Source organism: Arctopsyche grandis, chromosome 12 (assembly GCF_051622035.1).
Source record: "Arctopsyche grandis isolate Sample6627 chromosome 12, ASM5162203v2, whole genome shotgun sequence".
Classification (NCBI taxonomy): Eukaryota; Metazoa; Arthropoda; class Insecta; order Trichoptera; family Hydropsychidae; genus Arctopsyche; species Arctopsyche grandis.
In genome coordinates this window covers 12,322,812-12,345,834 of record NC_135366.1, presented here as the reverse complement: position 1 = coordinate 12,345,834, position 23,023 = coordinate 12,322,812, and the positions used below count along the sequence as shown (strand labels likewise).

Below are 23,023 nucleotides of genomic sequence, written 5' to 3'. Positions count from 1 at the left end.
TAAATATCGGTATTATTAGGTTAGGCGTATTAGACCAATTTGGGAACAACAGAGACAATAGTTGCTTTATATTTTTTGCGAGAGTATTACAATAGATTCTGTCGAGTTTCGATACAATCAATACAGAAATTGACCTTATTTAATCCGATTTATTTACATGTATAAGAAAATTGGCTAAATGAGATGTCTTTCAATTACTTATTTTTCCTTTTAGTTGAGTTTATTTTTCATAAGATACAAAACCAGCAAGAGGACTTTTATATTGTATTATACGTACATATATTGTACCGTTTTATTATTAGATTTCGAATATTGTTTTATTTACTTTTTGTGTTGCTTTGTTCTCGAAGGGAAAGCCTTAATGGTTCCAATTATCCTTGAAAGCTCTAGTGAAAGCTCTAAACTACACATGATATACACGTTTTTCAACATGGAATATCACCGATATTCTGAGTGATGCGACCGACACTTTCGTATGCAAATAAGATTAATATTGCATATTTAGACCTATCTAGCACTGAATGGCTCGTACTTATTATATGTACGTCGTGATCGTTGAAAGTCTCCACATTGTTAACAACGCGCTTTGATGGGGCTAATTGAGCGCATTATGTGTCGCGAAACCATTTATCTTAGACACACCCACCACGAACGCAATCAATAATAATTAAACTTGCCCTTTTTCGATAGATTCGTCATATTTCCAGAAATATCGTATATTGATTTAGTCATGGTGGACTTAAAAAAATATTCCAAAGGTGCTTGCTTTGTTGCCGCTCGCAGACAATGACCATAATGAATAGGCTTGATTTTGTGTTGGACGCGCGCGTTGAAATATCGGCTCAAACGATTCCAATGCGAGATAATCGTAACGAATGGCTCTCAAACAATGGGCCGCGTCCCTTAGAATATACGCGATCTGACACCCGGTAAATGGCGAGTATATTAATTTTCATTATATTATACAATATTGTGTCGACGTCTTCTTGACTTTGTCGGCCGGTCAAATGTCCAGTGGCGTTGTGTTGGATTTTGCGAGAAAATTTTGATAGCAATTAATGATTCTATTGCCTGACGGGGAAAGGGTTTTGGTTTCGTTGAATAAACAAACCCATTTCGCCACAGTTCGCGCAATTCGGTTCGCAGTCCCTCATTTATTTACTACGGCGAAACTTTGCAATTGTATTCGGTACGAATTTACATCATATACATATGTACATAGTAGTAAATACATATGTACATGTGTATATATTTTGATTTTTTTTCTTTCGATTGTTATTATTAAAATATAATATTATCGTGGAAGAAAATAATTATTTTATATATTCAATTAATTCGATCTTAGCAGTTTGTCTTCGAAGAATAAACTTTACTTGTAACGTAACTTGTGTATTGTTTATATATATATATATATATATATATATATATATATATATATATTATATTTTTTGGGGGCTGGGGATTTATGCAAAGCACTTTTATTTTATGAATATGATCCTTTGCTTTTATTTAAGTCAGCTTAGCCGTGACTTTCGGCCCATTCTCATCGTCCCCGTGATGTTTATTAAAATTATGGCAAATTATCCTAAGCTGACTGGGGCGCAAAAAACTCAAAATTTCGACATTGGCTATCAAACATGTCATCTCCCGATCTATAGCTAGTCAATTTGGATGCAACAAGACATCAGTGCTAAAATATATCAAGATTAAATCGAATCCTACACCTCCAGAAAAAAACTCGAAAAAAACGTCAAGGAAGACCGAAAAAGACCACAATTTTTGAAGATCAACTTTTGAAGTGTTCCTGTATTCAGAACGCTTCAAAAATACCGTAGATATCAGATCGGAGCTTATAGCGGCTAGTGGTTCTGAAATAAGTCTAGAAACAACGTGACATCACCTTCGTGAATGGGGTTTTTTTGCAAGAAGACCAACAACAAATCCATTTCTCAACAAAAAAAATGCGCCTGCAGCGTCTGGAATGGGCCAAAAAATATGAAAATTGGACCCTAAGTAATTGGAAGAATATGATCTTCTCGTTTGAGAGTAAATTAAATTTATTCGGGTCCGATTAAATGCGGTGTGTGAGATCCAGAACTGGGGAACGTCTAAGTGACGAATGCTTTTTGCCAACGGTGAAGTATCCTGCAGGATAGATGGTCTGGGGGTCTTTCTTTTAATTTTGGGTGGGCCAGGTTACTTTTATTGACGGAACGGTAAACGCAGAAGTTTACAAAAATATATTAACAATGAACCTGTTCCCATCTATTGAAATGCATTGCGCGTATGAAACACAGAGCATTTTCCAGGGCGATTCTGCACCGTGTCATCACGCTAAATCCGTATGTTGATATATTTTTAAATACTTTATATCCTAGGCAATATTTTAAATGCAAAAATATTGTACAGATTAAATTTTATGATTTTTATGTGAATGACTTTATTAAAAAGCATGGAATTTTGACGCTGGAGTGGCTGGGTAATAGTCCTGACTTAAGCCCAATTGAGAGCTTATGGGGCATAATGGGGTTAAAAGTGAATAGCAATAAGCCTATTTGTAAATACCAGCTCATAAAACATTAGAAAAAGTGTTTTGTGACGAAATTACAGGCGATTGATTGTTTAAAAATATTGGTGGGATCGATGCCTTCGAGAATGAGAGAAGTGATAGAAAATAAAGGAAGGGTTGCACAGTATTAGATTAAGTGTTTGTAATGAGTATTATATATGTAGATATAATTCAAGTAAAAAAAATTAATAAATAAATAGATTTTATGCCAAAAAAACATTTTTTTCTATAAGACAACAAAATCTTTTAAAAACCCTTTTAAAAAACAGCGGGGCACAGCCCCATGGGGCCCCGAAGGGGGCGCAGCCGCATGGGGCCTGCGCCTATATATATATATATATATATATATATATATATATATATATATATATATATATATATATATATATATATATATATAAACAATACACAAGTTACGTTACAAGTAAAGTTTATTCTTCGAAGACAATTTTTTGAGATTATAAAATAAATTGTGATAACGTATTCAATTAAATTATAACGAAAAACTTTTAAAACGGATTGCAAGTTTTTCAAAGGAAAGTTATACGAGATCGTTATAATAAAAGTCCAAAATAAATATGCTATGTATCATACATATGTATGTACATAAGTTTGGTCCAATTAACAAGTTTATATTATTAAAAGTGAAAAGATAGATATTTCTATTCGGTTTCTGAGACGAAGCTTTGAATTAGGAAAATTAAATTTTGGGTGTAAATTATTTCCTGCCCCAAAGACAAAATGATTTTATTATTAGACATTATGGAAATTTAAATTAATTAACTTAAGCCGCAATCGCTCTTTGGAACATTATAAAAGGCCTAGTAATTAAATTGCAGTTAAATTTATCGCATTTTTTATCATCTTAAGATTCTTTTAGCGAGATTTTCCAGGAACGGTTAATATTCTCTCTCCCGTATTATTATTATTATTTTTTAGATGAAATTATTAAAGTTTATAAGGTTCTCACGAGACCGAAAATTATGAAAATGTACCCTCAGCTAATAAATCCAGGATAGGCTTAATAAAATTTTCCAGACAGAACATGCCTTATCTAGTACAGTAGAGTGGGAAAGGGTAAGATAGGCTATACAAGTTTTCTTTGTGAAAATTTTCGAGTTTTCTTGCAACTCATATCGAGATGAAGATAACGACAATATTAGCATTATATATAAACGTGGGTAATGTAGTATGTTTCTAAACTATAAAGATATAATTTCGAGAAATAATGAGAATTTGGTATTGTACATATGTATGTATATATGTATACATAATAACAGTGATGATAGACTACCCTTTGCGTTGGAACTTTTTCACTTCATTACGTGATGATGTTTCAAAGAGGGGATTGTGGTTGTATTCACAACATACACCTTTCCCTCAGGGATCAAAAAGAGGATTTTAATGAATGGGAATCTAATAAATAAATTTGCTTTTAGTTCATCACACATTATATAGGTATAATATTTATGGAAATAATGTTTTTTTAGCAAAATAATAAAGTATATGGATATGAGTTTTTTGAATGTATGACATCGTTTTCCTATATTGAATTTAGTTAAAATTTATGTACATTCAGTTGAAGACATAGCGGGAACTTTAAATTCAACACACATAATAAAAGGCTGTTACAATTGAAATGGCGTAAGTCCACTTTTCTTCATTTCGAGAAATATCTCGTAAAACATCGAATTAAAAGAACCGATAGTAATTTGAGGATTAAATCAGAAATAGTGTTTTTGGTACTGAAAGTGGGACTATCACCACTTTCAAATATAACGGCTCATATGTACATACATACATACATATGTACATACATACGTATGCTAATTTCATACATACATATGTACATATATACGTATGCTAATTTCTCTTATCTGTTTAATATATTAATTTGACATACTTGATTCATTTATTCACGGAAAACGACGACACAGTCTAATATAATATATAAATTAAGGGGAGGGTCCTATGGTTATTAGATTATGCAGATAAAATAGATGGGAAATTCATTGAAAAGGCCTTCGCTTCGAAACGGATTAGCAAGGAGCTGACGAGACGTTCGCCGCTGTTAAATGACAACTTCTCGTTCAGATAAAAGTTCGACGAATTTAGTCGACAGAATCAAATTGAACCGCAATTATGAGACACGAACGATAATGAGAATATTAAACGGTTTCCTTTTGCAAATTCGATCAGCGGAATTTTTCTCCCCGGTTAATAAATAGTGCAATTAATTATTGTAGCGCTCGCGAGTAAACGAATGAGTATTTGTTGATCTTAGCCATGGGATGTTGCTTTGATCCAATATTTGTTCATGCGTGATATATTTATTCAGTTGAATGATGGATCGAATTAATCGTCTAGGGTCGATTGAAATTCGCCTTAGTAAATAAATTTCGGTTATCCTAATACAGACAGACCGACAGCAATACGGCTCGGTGTTTGCGTTTGTGTTAAGCACCGAGAAGTTATCTGGTTCAATCCCGTGCTAATCTTTAATGTTGCTGGTCAGACTTGGATATTTGTGACTCCAACTCGATCGTTTCCTATCAGAGTTTGCCAATTTATCTGATTTCATTGTTGAAACGGTTCCTTGATCAAATTGCCAAAACCCATCCTACCCGCTATGTCATTAATATCTGAATTTGATTTTGGTATAATATGCAAGAATTTATGTACAAGTCTAAATCCATAGATGCCTCTATGGATTAATTAATTAATTAATCAATAGTTGATTTCGTGATCTTCAGCATCTCGAAATTCAGCGATTTATGTAATAAATAATTCTGCAATGTTTTTTAATTGGCTAGGAAGGGACATTGGGGTTTATCTGTTAAGCCTTCCTGGTATTGTATATAATAATAGCCTAATGCGTGCCCACGTGCTGCGCGTGAATGTTCGTCATGTACGAGGCATATAATAATAATATTGAAAATTTATTTAATTTTTTTGACAAAAATAATTCGTATTAATTTACTATTTTGTTTATATCGGCCGATCAAATGGAGTGCACAATTATTTGTACAAAGACCACTAGTAAAAGTAAAAATAAAATTTAGTGTTTCATACATAAATATGTATATTATATGATATATTGAATAAATTTTAGTGTTGTACCGATATTGAATACGGGTTAGTTAAAGTTTTGTCAGTCGTGTTTAATGCTGAAAATTGATTCTTGATATATTTGGAACAAAAATCAGTTACGATATTGCCAGGTGTCTCGCGATAAATTCGCTAGTGATATGAAAAATGTTTTAAAACACCTGGTGTACAAAAAGCATTAATTTCAAGCTAAAACTTTTCCTGTGGAATTAACTCGTACAACTAACAACTAAATATTGCATACACATATGTACTTGCCGCAGGCGTAACAGACGTTAAAATAATTATGATATACAAAGTATTAACAGACATATAAAATGTCTTGTGAAAATTTCGATATTCAGAATGATTTGTTTTTTGATATCGTTTATGTACATAAATGTATCAAATAGATTTAATGGCATTAATCTCACATGGTTACAGTTTATTCATGAGCATTTATCATTTATTTATTTCACCTTTATAATACGTGCTTTGAATCGTAACAAATAAAATTGATATTTTACATACGCGATGGATTCTGTGCAAAATATACCGGTACGTATCAGAATAATTTAGACTAAATCAACGCATAAAAAAATATTTCTAAAATAAAACTTAAAAAACAGACTATGTAAAAATGATCTGAAATGACTATGAAAAGCCAGACTATGTAAAAATGATCCTTGTAATAACATTATATATATGTATATATATATATATATATATATATATATATATATATATATATATATATATATATTATTATATATATATATATATATATATATATATATATATATATATATATATATATATATATATATATATATATATATATATATATATATATATATATATATATATATATATATATATATATATATATATATATATATATATATATATATATATATGCCGGGTTCTATCCCTGAATGAAAATGAATTTTTCAGAGTATGCTGTTGGTCAGACCTGGATTTGTGACTCCAGGTTGATCGTTTCCTATCAGAGTTTGCCAATTTTCTCTGATTTCATTGTTGAAACGGTTTCCGGAAAAAAAAATTGGCTAAAAATCCTTCCTACCTACTATGTCACCACTATTTGAAAAATTTGATTGATATATATACAATAAAAATTTATGTACAATTCATAGATGTCTCGTTAATTTGCGAGTTTTTTCAGTGTCTCGCAATTCAACGACTTATAATAAAAATGCTGTATTTGTATTTGTAATTGGCCAGGAAGGCGCATTGGGATTTACCTGTAAGGCCTTCCTGGTATATATGTAAAAAAAAAAAAAAAAAAAAAAATATATATATATATATATAATATATTTATATATATATATATATATATATATATATATATATATATATACATATATATATATATATATATATATATATATATATATATATATATATATATATATATATATATAATAATATATATATATATATATATATATATATATATATATATATATATATATATATATATATATATATATATAATATATATATATATATATATATATATATATATATATATACATATATATATATATATATATATATATATATATATATATATATATATATATATATTTATATATATTGTAACTTTGTTTTAAATCATATCAATTTCTTTCCGAAACAACCCGTTGAATTTTCAACGGACATAACAATTAAGTAAAAATTAAACTATGATGAAATTAAATCAATAGTGTATATCCATTAATGGTGAGATAGCGTCACGTAATGGCAGCCGTTAACGGCCATTGTCTTCTCGGTGAAAAACAAGGAAGCGATGGATTAGAAGGTGTAAGTAGAAACTTTTTTATTTTCGAAATGGGTTTTATTTTGGATCCGTGTGAGTGGGTGGGTGATTAACCCAGTGATGGATGATTGGGAGGGCCCGCTCTCCTCCTCCCCCGTCCCCGACCGGTTCAAGTGTTTTAAACGGTTCAAATGTGAGAAGGGGGAGGGTAGGTGACGATTTACGACCGCAATAATTCTCAATTTATTGGAAAGTGCATCGGCGTTGAATGAAAAATGCACCGCCGCAGTGGATTATGGTCGTGCGCGGCGATCGCTTTTCGCCAAAAACTGCATGTTCGCGCGCCAAACGCCAAAACTTTCCGACAGCTGCGAAAAACGCGTGATTTACATGCATATGTCGAAAAATATGTTAAAATTTACCTGAGGAATACTGAGCATGGCGCTGAGTATCCACACAAACACCAAAAGCCTCGTACCACGTCTGGCCGTCGATAGACTTTTCATCGGATATCTGACTGCTACGAAGCGATCCACACCTACCAGGACGAGCACAAAAGTGCTCAAATACAGGCTGAAAATCTGCATGAACTTGAACAGCTTGCAAGCGGTGTTTCCGGCCAGCCATGCCACCGTGTAGCTCCATGCAGCCTCTCCACCGAGGCAAAACACCGTCACGAGAAGATCCGCGACGGACAGTTGCATTATCAAGCTGTAGATTGCACTGCAAGACGATCTAGATGTTCTACGAGATCTTTGACTCCTCTTGATGCTGAGGATAGTTGCCAAATTGCCGACGAACGATAGCACTGCCAGAGCACCCAGGACGCATGCTTTGACCAGAGACGACTTGTTCAGCGTCGGAGCGTGGTGCAGGCAAGTGACGTTTGTTCCGTTCAAAAGTGCGGTAAAGCTTCCATTGATACCCAGATCGATGCACTCGTCGATGCTCAAAACGAAATTTTCTTCTATTTCGGCCATCGTAGTTCACTATTGCCGCATTGTTTCACTCAACTCGAAATGTACATAGTCCATCATTGAGATTCTGAAAGTTGAATAAAATATAAATGTATTTAAGTGGTATTGTCGTTGTGAAATGTATTTAATATGGTTGAAAGTATAGTATTATATAAGGGAATTGTGAAGTTTTAATGGAGCGCGGCACACGCTGCAATGTTGCAAATAATTTTCCGACTTGTTCAAGATATGCAAACCTCGACGGTTGTTCTTAATCCGGAAATAAATAAAGAGAAATAAACAAGAAGAAGGACAAGTTTATGGAATGTTTCGAGTTATACTTTTGTTCGAGTGCCACAACTGCAAGTCTCTTAAAAAGTACAATAACGACGAATCCAGCGCAGTTTTTCCTTGCTCAAAACTACTAGGGAATTAAGTTTAATTAAAACAAATGATTGTGACTAAAAGTGAGCGATATCCGAATTAAATATGTATATTGAGTTACGTATAGTTTATATAGATTTATGTATGTTTAAGCAGTTGAATATTTTGACAAATATATGTATGTATATTTCATAAAAGTTGTTGTATAATAAAAAATAATATATAAATTTCATTAAAATTACATAAAAGGATAAAGTTATGTAAATAGGTAGATGGTTGCCAAAAAAAAAAAATTCTTAGTGTAAAATGTTTGTGTTTGTCATCAAAATATCGTTTACGGTTCGTTATTTTATATAATGTAAAAAATGTCATCAAAATAAGTCAGCCGGAAGCTGAAATTTACCCTCGTTTAAAATTCTAATTCCACCAAATAAATTGAACCAGAGTGAGGTGAGTGACCGTTGCTATAAATTTAAAGATTGACGCGATATAAATAAATCACTCACAACATAATAATATAGTATGTAATTAACAATATACAATGGCAAATGATACCAAAAGGGTTTTTTTTATTTTACTGCAGATACGGTAGCTATTTTGTATGTACTAATAATATTTTATGTTTGATTTCTTACCGATAACCTAATACATAATGTCTATGTATTTAGAAAATTTCGTGATTGTTTCATTGTATCATGGTATTATTATTTACATATATACATATGAATGTGAGTACATACATATGTATGTATGTATGTGAATATAAATTGTCAACAGTTTACGTAACACGCGTCTCGCACAAAAACAGCGCCTGTGGTAAAACTAAGCGAGCGCAAGAAGAAAACTACGAACTCGAATTTCAGCGAATTTAGATAAAGGTTCCTTTGTGCTAAGTTGTATGTATTTGTAATATGTATTTTCCAAGGCGCGAAATTGATGTTTTGTTTATATAATGGAACCCGTCGGTTTCACTTTCTCGTGTTTTGCGGAAAATTATTGCTAGGTTTGACTGGCGCGGTAAGAGTTAGGGAGAGTTCAAGAAAAAAGGGCTTTTTTGGAAAAAATCCCCTCGTTTGTCGAATTCAATTCCGGACCCCCGCACTTTACTCAGCAATATTTTATCCAAATTCCGAAATAGCACCGATGCGTTTGATCTAATCCGCTCGCGAGGAGATGGCACGTTAGAATACTCTATTTCGGAAAAGGACGTCTGTGGAGAATTCGGTGTTTATCTCTCTCCGGCGTTTTGTGAGGAGTTTTATACCTTTTCCTTTAACAATAGGTTGACCGGGTATCTCTCAGCGGCGTGTCGGTACGTGTAAAAATACAACTATAAATTACGACTGAGTGGTGTTTTTACGATGTCGTTAAAATAAACTTTAGCTATTCAAAACATATTCTCACTAAATGGTACTCCCATCGCTTGCGGTATGGGAAGGGTCGTTTTTAGTATCAAATTTTGCGGTATTGCTTTTCGTATTGAAACAATTTCGATGCGTGAATGCGAGAGTGGACCAAGTCCGATGTAATGAATGCGTGAGCTGTCGAACTTGATTATTGCAAACATAGCTGTAGCGAGATGTTTATTTGCTCTTATGAAACAGTAGCCAATCGGTTATTCGGTTTAAGAGTTTTCATAAGCAATCACACAGCTACCATATGCAATTATGTATATACATATATATGTACCTATACATATATAAGAAACTATCTGGATATACTTTTCAAATTTTCAGAGATAAATCTATAAAAATCAAAAAAAAATCTAAATATGCATAGCAAGTAATTGTGAATAGTAAAATAGCAGACTAATAAATAACTGATAATTCTCAGATAAAACTTCATAATACAAACATGGATGTATGTATGTATGTACGTTGAAAAATGTTCGCTTGAACATTTCTAGCGGAAAGTGCTAACATTTTAATTAACAAAACTCTTGATTTGCGAAATTGAAATAGAATAGAGTCTAATAATAATCGAGTGCGAGTGCATTTACTAAGCTATTTTGTAAATGAATAAAATACTTAAAAATTGATAAATGTTTTATTTAAAAATAGTTTTGTGAGAGGTCTGATTTGATCTGCTAGAATTAATTATAGTATTAAACATAAAGAAATACTATAAAATTTGTACAAATTTGATCAAATGTGTACATGTGTGTATATATATGGGGATATTGTATGTATGTATGAGAAACACAAATACGCATAAGAATGATTAATTTTTTTGTGCAGGGTTTGATCCTTTTTGGAATATATTCAAAGTGATACATTTAATGTAGGATATTGTTGCCATCTCAAAGAAATGGGAAATTATGTACGATAAAAAGTGTGTTTTTTATATACATACATGCGTAATATGTATTTTATAGGAATCTATATAACCTGCATATACCTAAATACAGTTCAATAGTCCTCTTGGGATATACGTATATGTATTTATGTATATATATAAAATAAATATATGTATATATAATTCAAATGCATGTCACTAGGACAGTCAGCTTGCACGGATTGTTTTGATCGATATAATACAATATATTGCACACGTTACGCACAACCCTCTAATATTGTTAATACGTATGTACATACATATGTATGTGCTGTATTTGAATATATTTGTGTGGGTTTCAAGATTGATTTAAATTAGAAACGAGTAACTAAATAATGTTGACAGTTTGTTCGGTGATCCGTTAAAATAACACCCGCCTAAATTGAATTCCCTAATATTTTAATATTTCCCTTCGAATGGAATAAAAAAGTTGAAAATAAGTTCGTGAAAAAATCAAATATTGTTTCGAAAATAATTTCAAATATTCGTAATTAATCAGAGCGCTATCGTAGCTGTTGAAGCTGTGATAATTAACAGAGTAGAATGAACACTTTGTAAAAATAAAAATGAAAAAGCGATATTTATATTAGTTCTATAAGGGGAAGTTAATATTAAAATGAAAACGTAATTATTTCGTTTGAAACACTCGTTTGTTTCGATAATTGCTTGTTAATTTATTTTACGAGCTCGCTGAAAGTTATGAATCATGCTATTTTCTTTTTTAAATTGAATTCAAACGACTCAAATATCTATCTCTAGAAATAAATCAAGTTGTTATATGACTTTATGTATTTCGATTTTTAAATAAAATAAATGAGTCTCTAGGTAGAGTGAAGATAAATGGAACCTAGTTTAGCGGGAATGAAAAATTACTTCCGAAAAAAGGAAAAAGCGAAGAGATGAATTTGAATCGAGCCCTTCTAAGAAATATACATCTAAAATAAGAATTCAGAATAACGTGAAGGAATTTAAATGAAAAAATAACAATTTTATATTAAACACCAACTTAAATATTGTTAATTTTTTAACTAAGTTTTCTTTTCATCACACGCGAGTGCGTGTAAAGTGGCGATACTATTCAACGCACGTTTGGCAAATTTTTTTTTATTGTTCTCATATCTGGTATTTTTTCTACGTGATTTTGCATTATTATTCGTATATATGTATACTATATGGGTATCTGAGCGTGTTTCACGTCTAATATATGTACGATAGGTTCTATTAGATATTTGTGGCCCAGTACGAAAATACTCTCCGCAACCCCAGGTTTTGTATCCACTTGAATTAAATATATCCTCGCTGGATGAGCAATTCAATACAGATACGGCATAAAATTTTGTAGTAGCGTTTCAATTATCGAAAAACTAACTAACAAAGTGTACGCTTTTCAATTTTATAAGTCAACAAACCAAGCCCATAGCTTGATTTCATTTAAAAAATTAAAAAATAATATATATACATATATATATGTATATATATATATATATATATATATATATATATATATATATATATATATATACAAATATTATTTTTTATTTTTTAAATGAAATCAAGTCGTAGATATAGAAAATGCCGCACTCGACTATTTTTACATTTTTTTAAAATTATGATCGGTATTGTAATTTTCAAAGAATTCTTGAATTGGGGTTTGAAGTTTAATCAGTAAACTTCAATTTAAACAAAAAAAATTGAAATAGTTAACAGGATATTCTTGGAATGGATATAGAAATAGAAAGCGGTCATTAACGGTACTTGCGCCGAAATTGATAGCATGTAATTTATGAGGGTCAGACTATCCTTACACCATTTTTGATGTTAGATTTCTAAAGCTAATATTCCTTGTGAGGTATTGAAAAGATCTTTTGTGAATAAAACTACTTTTGGATAATGTTATACTTATTATATTTTAATATTTCGTACTGCCACCTCGATTTTGAATAATTGCCAATATGCGTTGATTTCGTACAGTGAATTTAAACATTCCATCGTAATATCATTCTCCCAAGTTTCGGTTATATTTTTACGCAATTCTATGATATTTGATGTACGTCATTTTGCCAATTTTTTATTTAATATAATAGCCTATAGATTCAGATCTGGATTGTTTCCCGGCCATTCTAATGATTTGATGTCCAATATATTCTTAAATATTGTGATCTATAAGTGATAAAGGATATTATTAATCATTTAGTAAAAGATTAAGACAAAAAAAAATCTAAATTGTACTTCCGGCTCGAGCGCGATGACATGGTGCAGAATCGCTTGATAAAACGGATTTTTGAATGTGCGTTATTTTCTCGAACGTTGGAGTAACAGTGTCTGAATATATTTTCAAAAATCTACGAACTGAGCTCTCTCCAAATCTCACTCGACGGGATATTTCACGTACAGAAAGATTTGCTTCTGTACGTGATAATTTTTGATTTTAAAACAATCGACAACTGTTTCGAGTTATCCATTTTTTGTGAGATGTTTTGCGCGATGACGCCCAACAAAAAAACTGTCGAACTTTAGGCCTGTCGCACACACGGCCACTTTTGTTCGCCACTGGTATATATATATATATATATATATATATATATATATATATATATATATATACATATATATCTATATATATATGTATATATATATATATATATATATATATATATATATATATATATATATGTATATATATATATATATATATATATATATATATATATATATATATATATATATATATATATATATATATATATATATATATATATATATATATATATATATATATATATATATATATATATATGTATATGTATATATATATATATATATATATATATATATATATATATATATATATATATATATATATATATATATATACATATATATACATACATATATGTATATATATGTGAATATAAACTGAATATAACTACGCCTACTTGTGGGTTAAAGATTGCAAGATCATGATTAGAAAAAGTGCAAGCTCCAATATCATACAAATCTCAAAAGAATCAGATCTTTGCAAAATCAAATGACTAAGTGCAATATTAAATTTTAATAACCTAATAATTATCTATGCATTTATTGTCTACTGGTCTGCATCACATATTATAATGTATGTGCAAACAATTATGTACGTATGGCTATATAATTTATTATTTTTATTATTACTATATAACTATGCTATTTACATATATTTTACTCATAATCTAAAAAAGGTACGAGTTCATTTTTATATTTGTGTCTATGTATACCTTTGCATTTCAACTGGTATCACCAAGGATGGTTTGCTTAATAATTCCATATCTTTATCTGTGTATGCAGTTATGTGTATGTTTATATGCATATATCTATTTTCATTTATGCATATGGATATTTATATTTATATCACTACGTGCTCTATCTACTTCCTTTTTTACAATGTCTTCTAATCGTCTTGTCATTTATTATCAAAATGTCAGAGGTCTCCGAACTAAATCTGACTTTTCTTCAAAATGTATTAGTTAATAATTATGATATTATCTGTCTATCAGAAACTTGGCTAAATGACTCATTCAATAATAGTGAGTTTTTTGATGCCAGATATCAGGTGTTTCGACGTGACAGAGATTATTCTCTTCATAACCAAATATTTGGTGGTGGTGTAATCATAGCTGTGAAAAATAATCTACCCTCTGTCATTCAAAATAATTGGTTAACTTCCACAGAAGACCTTTGGATTACTATTACCACTAAATTTTTTAAACTAAATATCTGTACTGTCTATATTCCTCCTGGTAATTCTCACCAAACTCTATTAGTTACCCATTTAAATAAAGTATCTGATCTAATAACCAATTATCCAGAGGATCGATTCATTTTACTCGGTGATTACAATCTTCCCACTATTGATTGGACAAAATACGACTCAAATCTGCATCTATTTCCTTCCAATTGTATTAATTTTTCTTCCCTTTCCTTTACTCAATTCTTATCTTATAATAATCTATATCAATAAAATTATTTATCAAATACTAATAATCGTATTCTTGACCTAGCTATTAGTAGTTTCCCCTTATATATTTCTCGTGCTGACTCTACGCTAATCCATGAAGATTCTCATCATTTATCCTTTTGCATCTCAATAATTTACAACAAATCTTCACCCTTGAATTATAATTATAATAAAACTTTCCTCTTTAGAAAAGCTGACTATGCTACAATTACTCCAATTTTAAGCGATATCAATTGGAATTCACTTTTGTCCAATTTAAATATTGATTTAGCTTGTAAAAAATTTTACGATACCTTACAAAATATTATTGAATGCCACGTCCCTTTTACTCTTAAATCTAAACGTACCAAATATCCCCCTTGGTTTACATCGTCTCTTATTAAAATAATAAAAGAAAAAAACAAATTCCATAAAAAATTTAAAATTTATTCAAATCCCTTAGATTATCAAAGTTTTTCACTATTAAGAGCTCGAATTAAAAAATATTCTTTAATCTGCTTTAGAAATTATATTTCTCTTATTCAAAATAATATTAGAACTAATCCCAAATCATTTTGGTCATATATAAATTCAAAAAAAAATACCTCCTCTTCATATCCTTCCGTAATGTATTATGGAAATAAGTCGGCTTCACATGGTTCTGAAATCTGTACCATTTTTGCTGACTATTTTGACTCCACTTTCAATAGTGATTCTACCATTAACCTTTCTATCTCTAATACAGATACTTCTTCTTGTAACTTATCTACTTTTCATTTTGACTTATCTACTGTACTCAGTCACATCAACTCTCTCAATGTTAATCTTGGTGCGGGTTGTGATGGTTTGCCTTCTTTTTTCCTTGTTAAATGTGCTGTCCCATTATCTCTTCCCATAACAATCCTTTTCAATCTTTCTATGTCTAACGGTAAATTTCCTGACTATTGGAAATTATCTTACATCACCCCTATTTTTAAAAAAGGTGATAAGAATCTTATTGAGAATTACCGTCCTATATCTAAACTATCTGTCATTAGTAAAATCTTTGAAAAAATTATCTATAATTTCCTTTTCTCCAATTTCAAAAACTACATTATACCTGAACAACATGGTTTTTTTAAGGGGAGATCGGTAGAGACTAACCTGCTTAATTTCACTAGTACTCTCACATCTTATATGGACAAACGAATCCAAATAGACGTCGTTTATACGGATTTCTCTAAAGCTTTTGATAAAATCAATCACAACCTTTTACTCAATAAACTTTGGTCCCTCGGAATCCGAGGAAATTTATTTCGTTGGATCTCTTCGTATATACTAAATCGTCACCAAATCATAATTCTCAATGGTTTTAGATCATCACTTAGACATATTCCTTCCGGTGTCCCACAAGGGTCGCATTTAGGTCCCTTATTCTTTTTACTCTATATTAATGATATCTCATACATCTTCAAACATTCCTTTATACTTCTTTACGCTGATGATTTAAAAAATTACAAACCTATATACACCATAGACGATTGTCATAAGATACAAGAAGATCTAGATAGATTCTCTATATATTGTTTAAATAATGATCTTTTTATTAATCTAGAAAAATGCTCTATTTTAAATTTCACTAGAAATAGGTCAATTATTACTAATCAATATCAATTAAATCATTCAATCCTTAACACGTCATCTTCTATTAAGGATCTTGGTGTAATACTCAATAATAAACTAGATTTCTCTAAACATATTTCTTTTATTACCAACAAAGCATTTAAATCTCTTGGATTCCTACTCCGCTCAACAAAACCCTTTAATGATCCTTATGTACTAAAATTACTTTATTTTTCCTTTGTAAGGTCTCACCTTGAATTTGCCTCAATTATCTGGTCACCTTTTTATTTATCCCATATTAATTGTATTGAGAAAGTTCAACTTAAATTTATTAAATCCTTACGCTACCTTTTTCCTACCTATACCCATTCTACTGTTTCCGACATTTTAAAAATCCTTTCTTTTAACAATCTTTCTGTCAGGCGACGACATTCTGATGCTATATTCTTCTTTAAGCTCATAAATGGTTTTCTTGATTGTTCTGATTTACTGAATAAGGTTAATTTCAGAATCCCAGTTCGATACTCTAGACGCGTTGCACTCTTTTCACTTGATCCTTTCAATACTAATTCCCAAAAATATTTTTATCTGCAGCGCGTTTATCGTATGTTTAACGGAGAGCTGAATGAGGTTGATCTGTTTGGTATTTCCCTACATCAATTCAGGTCTAACATCAAGAGAATCTTGACCGATTGATTCATTTTTTCTCCTATTCTATTTTTCCAATATTTCCATTATTTTTATACTTTAGTTTAGTTATGTAATGTGCTATTTAATCATATTACAGCTTTCATTCTTTTCCTTTTCATTTGTTTATTTTGTATTTACCTTTTTCATTTGTTTTTTATATTTGTAAATTTCAATTTCTTCTTATATTCTATCTTTTCCAAATATTTTAATACTATAGTTTAATTATGCAATGTACTACATATTTTGTCATGCCTTTATTCTTTACTTTTTAATTTGTTTTCCTTATATTTATCTTTTTCATTTTTGTAAAAATCTATTATTGGACTCGGATGTTACATATATTATTTATTTACTTTTTGTTTTTTTTTATACCTATCTCTGTACATCCTGTCTGTTGATTTTTCAATTAATAAAATAAAATAAAATAAAAATAAAATATGTGTAATATTTTATCTATGGGAACTTGTAAGACGGTTAAATTTTTGTTATGAGATTAACGTTCTCTTAGAATTCAACATAAGCATTTTTAATTTTTTTTTAATTTGACTCCCATTTTCATTAGTGAAAGTAATAAATATGTATGTATGTAATGTAAATAAATGGACAAAGATATTTAAATATATTGTTACAAGCAAATCTATCAAAAAATAACTTAACTTGTATTGAAAAATAAATTGTGAATCGTTTGGTGTGAAATATTTGTCGAAAAACTTTTGACTCATGGAGGTTTTGCAATGACAACTACGATATGGTTTTCATGTCAATTTTCGAGACGTGTGTCAAAACCAGATTCGTTTTCATTTTGGGCTTACATCGTATGCTTTGTTACGTCCGTTATTTCTACGTACCTACATATTTATAACTTCATCTTTTGCGAAGTTTTTATAACAATTACCTTATTAAAAAAAATTATGGGGAAAAGAAGGAAAGAAAATTGACATCGGAAATTTATTATGGCTATTTGAATTGAATTGGATTGTTGATGACATCGTTTTTAACGGTTTAAAAACTAGAATGTGTCCTTGAAACGGACGGAGGAAATTTGATCGCGCCGAGCAAATTGGGAAATATGAGAAAATCACGAAAAATATTCAACCACCCGGAAAATTCTTAGAAAAAAAATAGATAGGACCAGTAGGAGCGATTATCCTGCCCTATTGATGCTGTGGCCCTTCGAGGTCGATGGGACGATGGGCCGATGGGCTGACGAGTGCCGAAACTGTTGAAATGATGTAGGGCGAAGCTTGAAGCTTTTGGTCTTAAGACAACGTTTGATGAACGCCAAAGGCTGAGTTGAAATGTTTTGAGACGGAAATGTCCTTCAGACCCGGCCTTTGTTCGCTGTCGAGTGATAAACACGTTATAACGCACTCGTTATCAAGGATACATTGCGGTCTTTGTTTGCGAGCTTACAGATAAATAAAACAAATTTTGTGTTTAAAAGCAAATTCACGACTAATTCTTCTATAATATAATGTACATGGTGTGATTACATCATAATTTTTATTTTGGATTGTTATTTGTTTATGGAGTATTTAATGAGCTGTTCTTATTTCAGAAATTTTTTATTTTTTTTTTTTTTTTTACATCTATACCAGGAAGGCCTTACAGGAAAATCCCAATGCGCCTTCCTGGCCAATTACAAATACAAATGCAGCATTTTTTTTTAATTATAAGTCGTTGAATTGCGAGACACTGAAAAAACTCGCAAATTAACGAGACATCTATGAATTGTACATAAATTTTTATTGTACATCCATCAAATTTCAAATAGTGGTGACATAGTAGGTAGGAAGGATTTTTAGCCAATTTTTTTTTCCGGGAACCGTTTCAACAATGAAATCAGAGAAAATTGGCAAACTCTGATAGGAAACGATCAACCTGGAGTCACAAATCCAGGTCTGACCAACAGCATACTCTGAAAAATTCATTTTCATTCAGGGATAGAACCCGGCACCTTCTTGACGGTAAGCAGAAGCTTAACGTCCGAGCTATGCTGCTGGCTAAAATATTTCCGTAAATATATATTATTTTCGTCAATTAATCCTTTCGATATATGAGCCGCTATATTTGAATGTGGCGGAAGTCCAATTTTCAGTTCCGAAAACACTATTTCAGTTTGACTTAATTCACAAATTGTTGTCACTTATTTTTAATTCGATGTATTCAGAATAGTGCTTCCAATCCCGAAAGATTTCTTCTAGGAACTTCCGATCTCGGGATCAAATGTATAACAAAAAAAAAGGAAAAAATGTTCAATTGCATATTTTCATATTTCAAAACCGTTCAATTGCATTTTGCAAACTCTCCCGATGTTTCACGCAAGAAACACTCCCATATTGGCGATCTTGAGAGTTTGGCTACATTATTTAAATTTTCGGTTAGCATCCATAGCTAGATTTCTAGATTTTTAAGATTAAATAAAAGACATCATTTAATGTAATCAAATAAATTAAAAAACTTATTTGCTTTGATTCATTGATTCGTTTTTTACAAATAGTTTGTGCCGTCTAGTAATTATTCATCGACACCTTCCACCTAATATAAAAACTGCAATTACATTGATTTTATGTAAAAAAATTCGGATGTGACCAAGCCACGACTTTTATGTAATCACTATGTAATCACACATATTGGCTACGATCATTTTCGATACAAATTAAATACAAATATTGGGAAACTTACACAAGATAAAAGTTCTACTTCCGGTTTACGAATTCTGACCAAAACCTACATACATAAATCGACTCTACATAAAGAATACAAATAAAAATTTTCAGCTTAATATGTTCAGGGGTATTGAAAGAATGGTGGTCACAATATTTTTGACTTTTCTAAGAGAATAAATCCCACTTCTAGTTTTATTATATTTAGTAGTTTTTTTTATTTTCATCATATTGATACAACTTACTTGAATAAATAAACATGACATATGTTTAAGGGGTCGAAAAAATAGTGCAAGAAAAATCGAACACGAGTAAACTGCCACTTGCGGTTGAAGGAAGCTTTTCAAAAAAAAATTTATACATAACTTGGTATTAAACTTAAAATTCTAGACATGAAATTTCAGTTTAATAAACCAAAGGTTTTCTGCGAAAAACACAAAAAAAACATTGATTCTCTAGAGTAAAAGTACTTTAGGCTTAGGAAAAAATATTTTAAAAATATTGAGGTATAAAATTAATAATTTCTATTATGTACATATAAAAAATTTACAGTCCGATTCGATTAGTGGTTTTGGAGATAATTGAATTCAAAAACAAAAAAAAGATAACACCTACATAATTATATGTACATAGGTCCTACATATAATGAGAGGTATCATTTCCGGTCAACTTGAAAATTTGAAAAAAAATTTACGTCGTATCGATAAAAATTTTAGTAACTGATACTAAGTTTCAGTTCGATAAGACGAACGGTGTTCAAAAAATCCCCAAAATACGCAGCCACACAGTCCATACAGTAGACATTCACACAGGCACACAGAAACACACACACACACACACACACACACACACACACACACACACACACACACACACACACACACACACACACACACACACACACACACACACACACACACACACATGTTTTCTAGGTCATGAAAACGTGATCAACGATCGATTCTGAGTTCGAATCAGTCAAAATATGATACAGATATCATTGCAGTTGCAGACACAATACAGGCTGTTTATATCATTTCTTGGAAACGGCAATCCGGCGTCAAAACGGGTCAGAGAAAACAAATGACTCATTGCTCACCCCACCATTATTCATTATATTACATATATAATGTTGTTTTATGTTTTTTCCTTATTATTTTTGTAAAAATAATATTTTTAAAGAAATTTTTGCCAGCATCGTAATCCCGGTATTCAGACTAGTTTCAGAACCGGAATTCACGGTATCAGAAAATACCAGGATCCCGGGATCCCGGGATTGGAAGCCTTAATTCAGAATCTCGGAACGGCAGAATAAACTTATTACAAGCCTTCTATCGGTGCCACTTTGGTATGCGGTTTACCTTCATATATCTACTTTAGTATGTGATCTACCTTCAAGTACTGCGAGCAGCCAACACCTATTTATTTAAGGGTCAGGTTAGGTTAGGTTAAGTTATGATTGGCCCTATTCATTTGAGATTAGGTTGTTACGGTCGGTATTTTCTTCGCTGCTTACGATATTTTGATAGAAATGCTTTGACAACATTATGGGGCAGCAGGAAAAAATTATAATAAACAGGTCGTTGCTACGATACAAATAAAAAAAAATAGTCGACTGCGATTCAAAGGTAGATCGCATGCTAAGGTAGACCGCACACTGAAGTAGCACCCTTCTGTCATTTCGCGAAATTCGTAATTTTTCAGTGGGGATGTATAATAATGTTTTTAAATAATAATTTGAATAACTCGAGCTAAAATGTAAAATGGCTCTAGGGATTATATTACATTATATTGTATTATACAACACCATATTTGCCTGTACATCAAATTATTCACATTTGGCTGAAATTCTCAGAAAATACATATGTATGTATTATGTATCTACGTAGTATGTATGTATTATGTATGTAGTATGTATGTATTATGTATGTGACTTACCAAGGATCGGTAGAATATGTTTACACGGTAGATTTTGAAAGAATATTCATTGTAGATGATTGAATAAAACTGTGTCGAATGCATCCCCATATCATTGAATTTAATATATGTATGTATATTTATATTTTCTGGAATCCAAGAGTATATTGATAAAATTCTTCTCGTATCGGTGTGTTTTATTCAATTTTCTTGGTATGGTTTGATTTACGAGCTGCTTTCATATTTTTACACAATTTCTCGGTTTATTCAGACAGTATGTATGTACATATGTACATACATATATACGTGAATGCGTTTCAATAGCGTTCGCTTAGTGTATTATGCTTCTATGTACACACGTTTGAACTTATATACATATATACGTATGGGAAAAATGTTGAAAGTTTATGTATGATACATACATATGTACTTGGGCAACAATATTGTCCGAGAATACAAGTAAAATTCGTATTCTGCAGTGCAGAATTGATTTTGATTTGTTTGAAGTACATTTTCTTCGCATGGATAATTATTTGAGGGAGAAAAGATTTATAACCGATTAAATTTATGATATCCAATAGTAGATTTGTATGGGTAATATATGTATATATCTGAAATGCTGCTGGTCAGACTTGGATATTTGTGACTCCAGGTCGATCGTTTTCTGTCAGAGTTTGCCAATTTTTCTGATTTCATTGTTGAAACGGTTCCTCGATTAAATTAGCTATAAAACCTTTCTACCTAGTATGTCACCACTATTTGAGTATGATTAATGTATAAGTTAAAATTCATAGATTTCTCGTTAATTTCGAGTTTTCAGTGTATCGTAATACAGCGATTTATGTAATAAAAATGTTGCATTGTTTGTAATTGGCCAAGAAGCCAAATTGGGGTTTACCTGTTAGGCCTGGTATATATGAATATAATAATAATAATAATAAAATGCGTATTAGACTCCTCGGTTTAAGTTTATTATGTAATATTGACAAAATAGGAAAAAATGCAAAAAAAAAAACATAAAATGAGGAACTTAATATTAAAGTGAATTTAATTGATTATATTTCATAT

The 23,023-nt window shown here is 30.8% G+C and overlaps 1 protein-coding gene across 1 annotated transcript in view; it reads right to left on the bottom strand.

Moving 5' to 3' along the window:
* The window catches only part of LOC143920305 (gonadotropin-releasing hormone receptor-like), a 38,378-nt gene extending 29,898 nt beyond the window's left edge, over nt 1-8,480 (bottom strand). Inside the window, exon 1 of the mRNA XM_077443129.1 lies at nt 7,859-8,480. Within this exon, the coding sequence (XP_077299255.1) occupies nt 7,859-8,416 (558 nt within the window). The 5' untranslated portion in view covers nt 8,417-8,480. The remainder of the gene's footprint in view (nt 1-7,858) is intronic.
* Nucleotides 8,481-23,023: the final 14,543 nt, after the last annotated feature.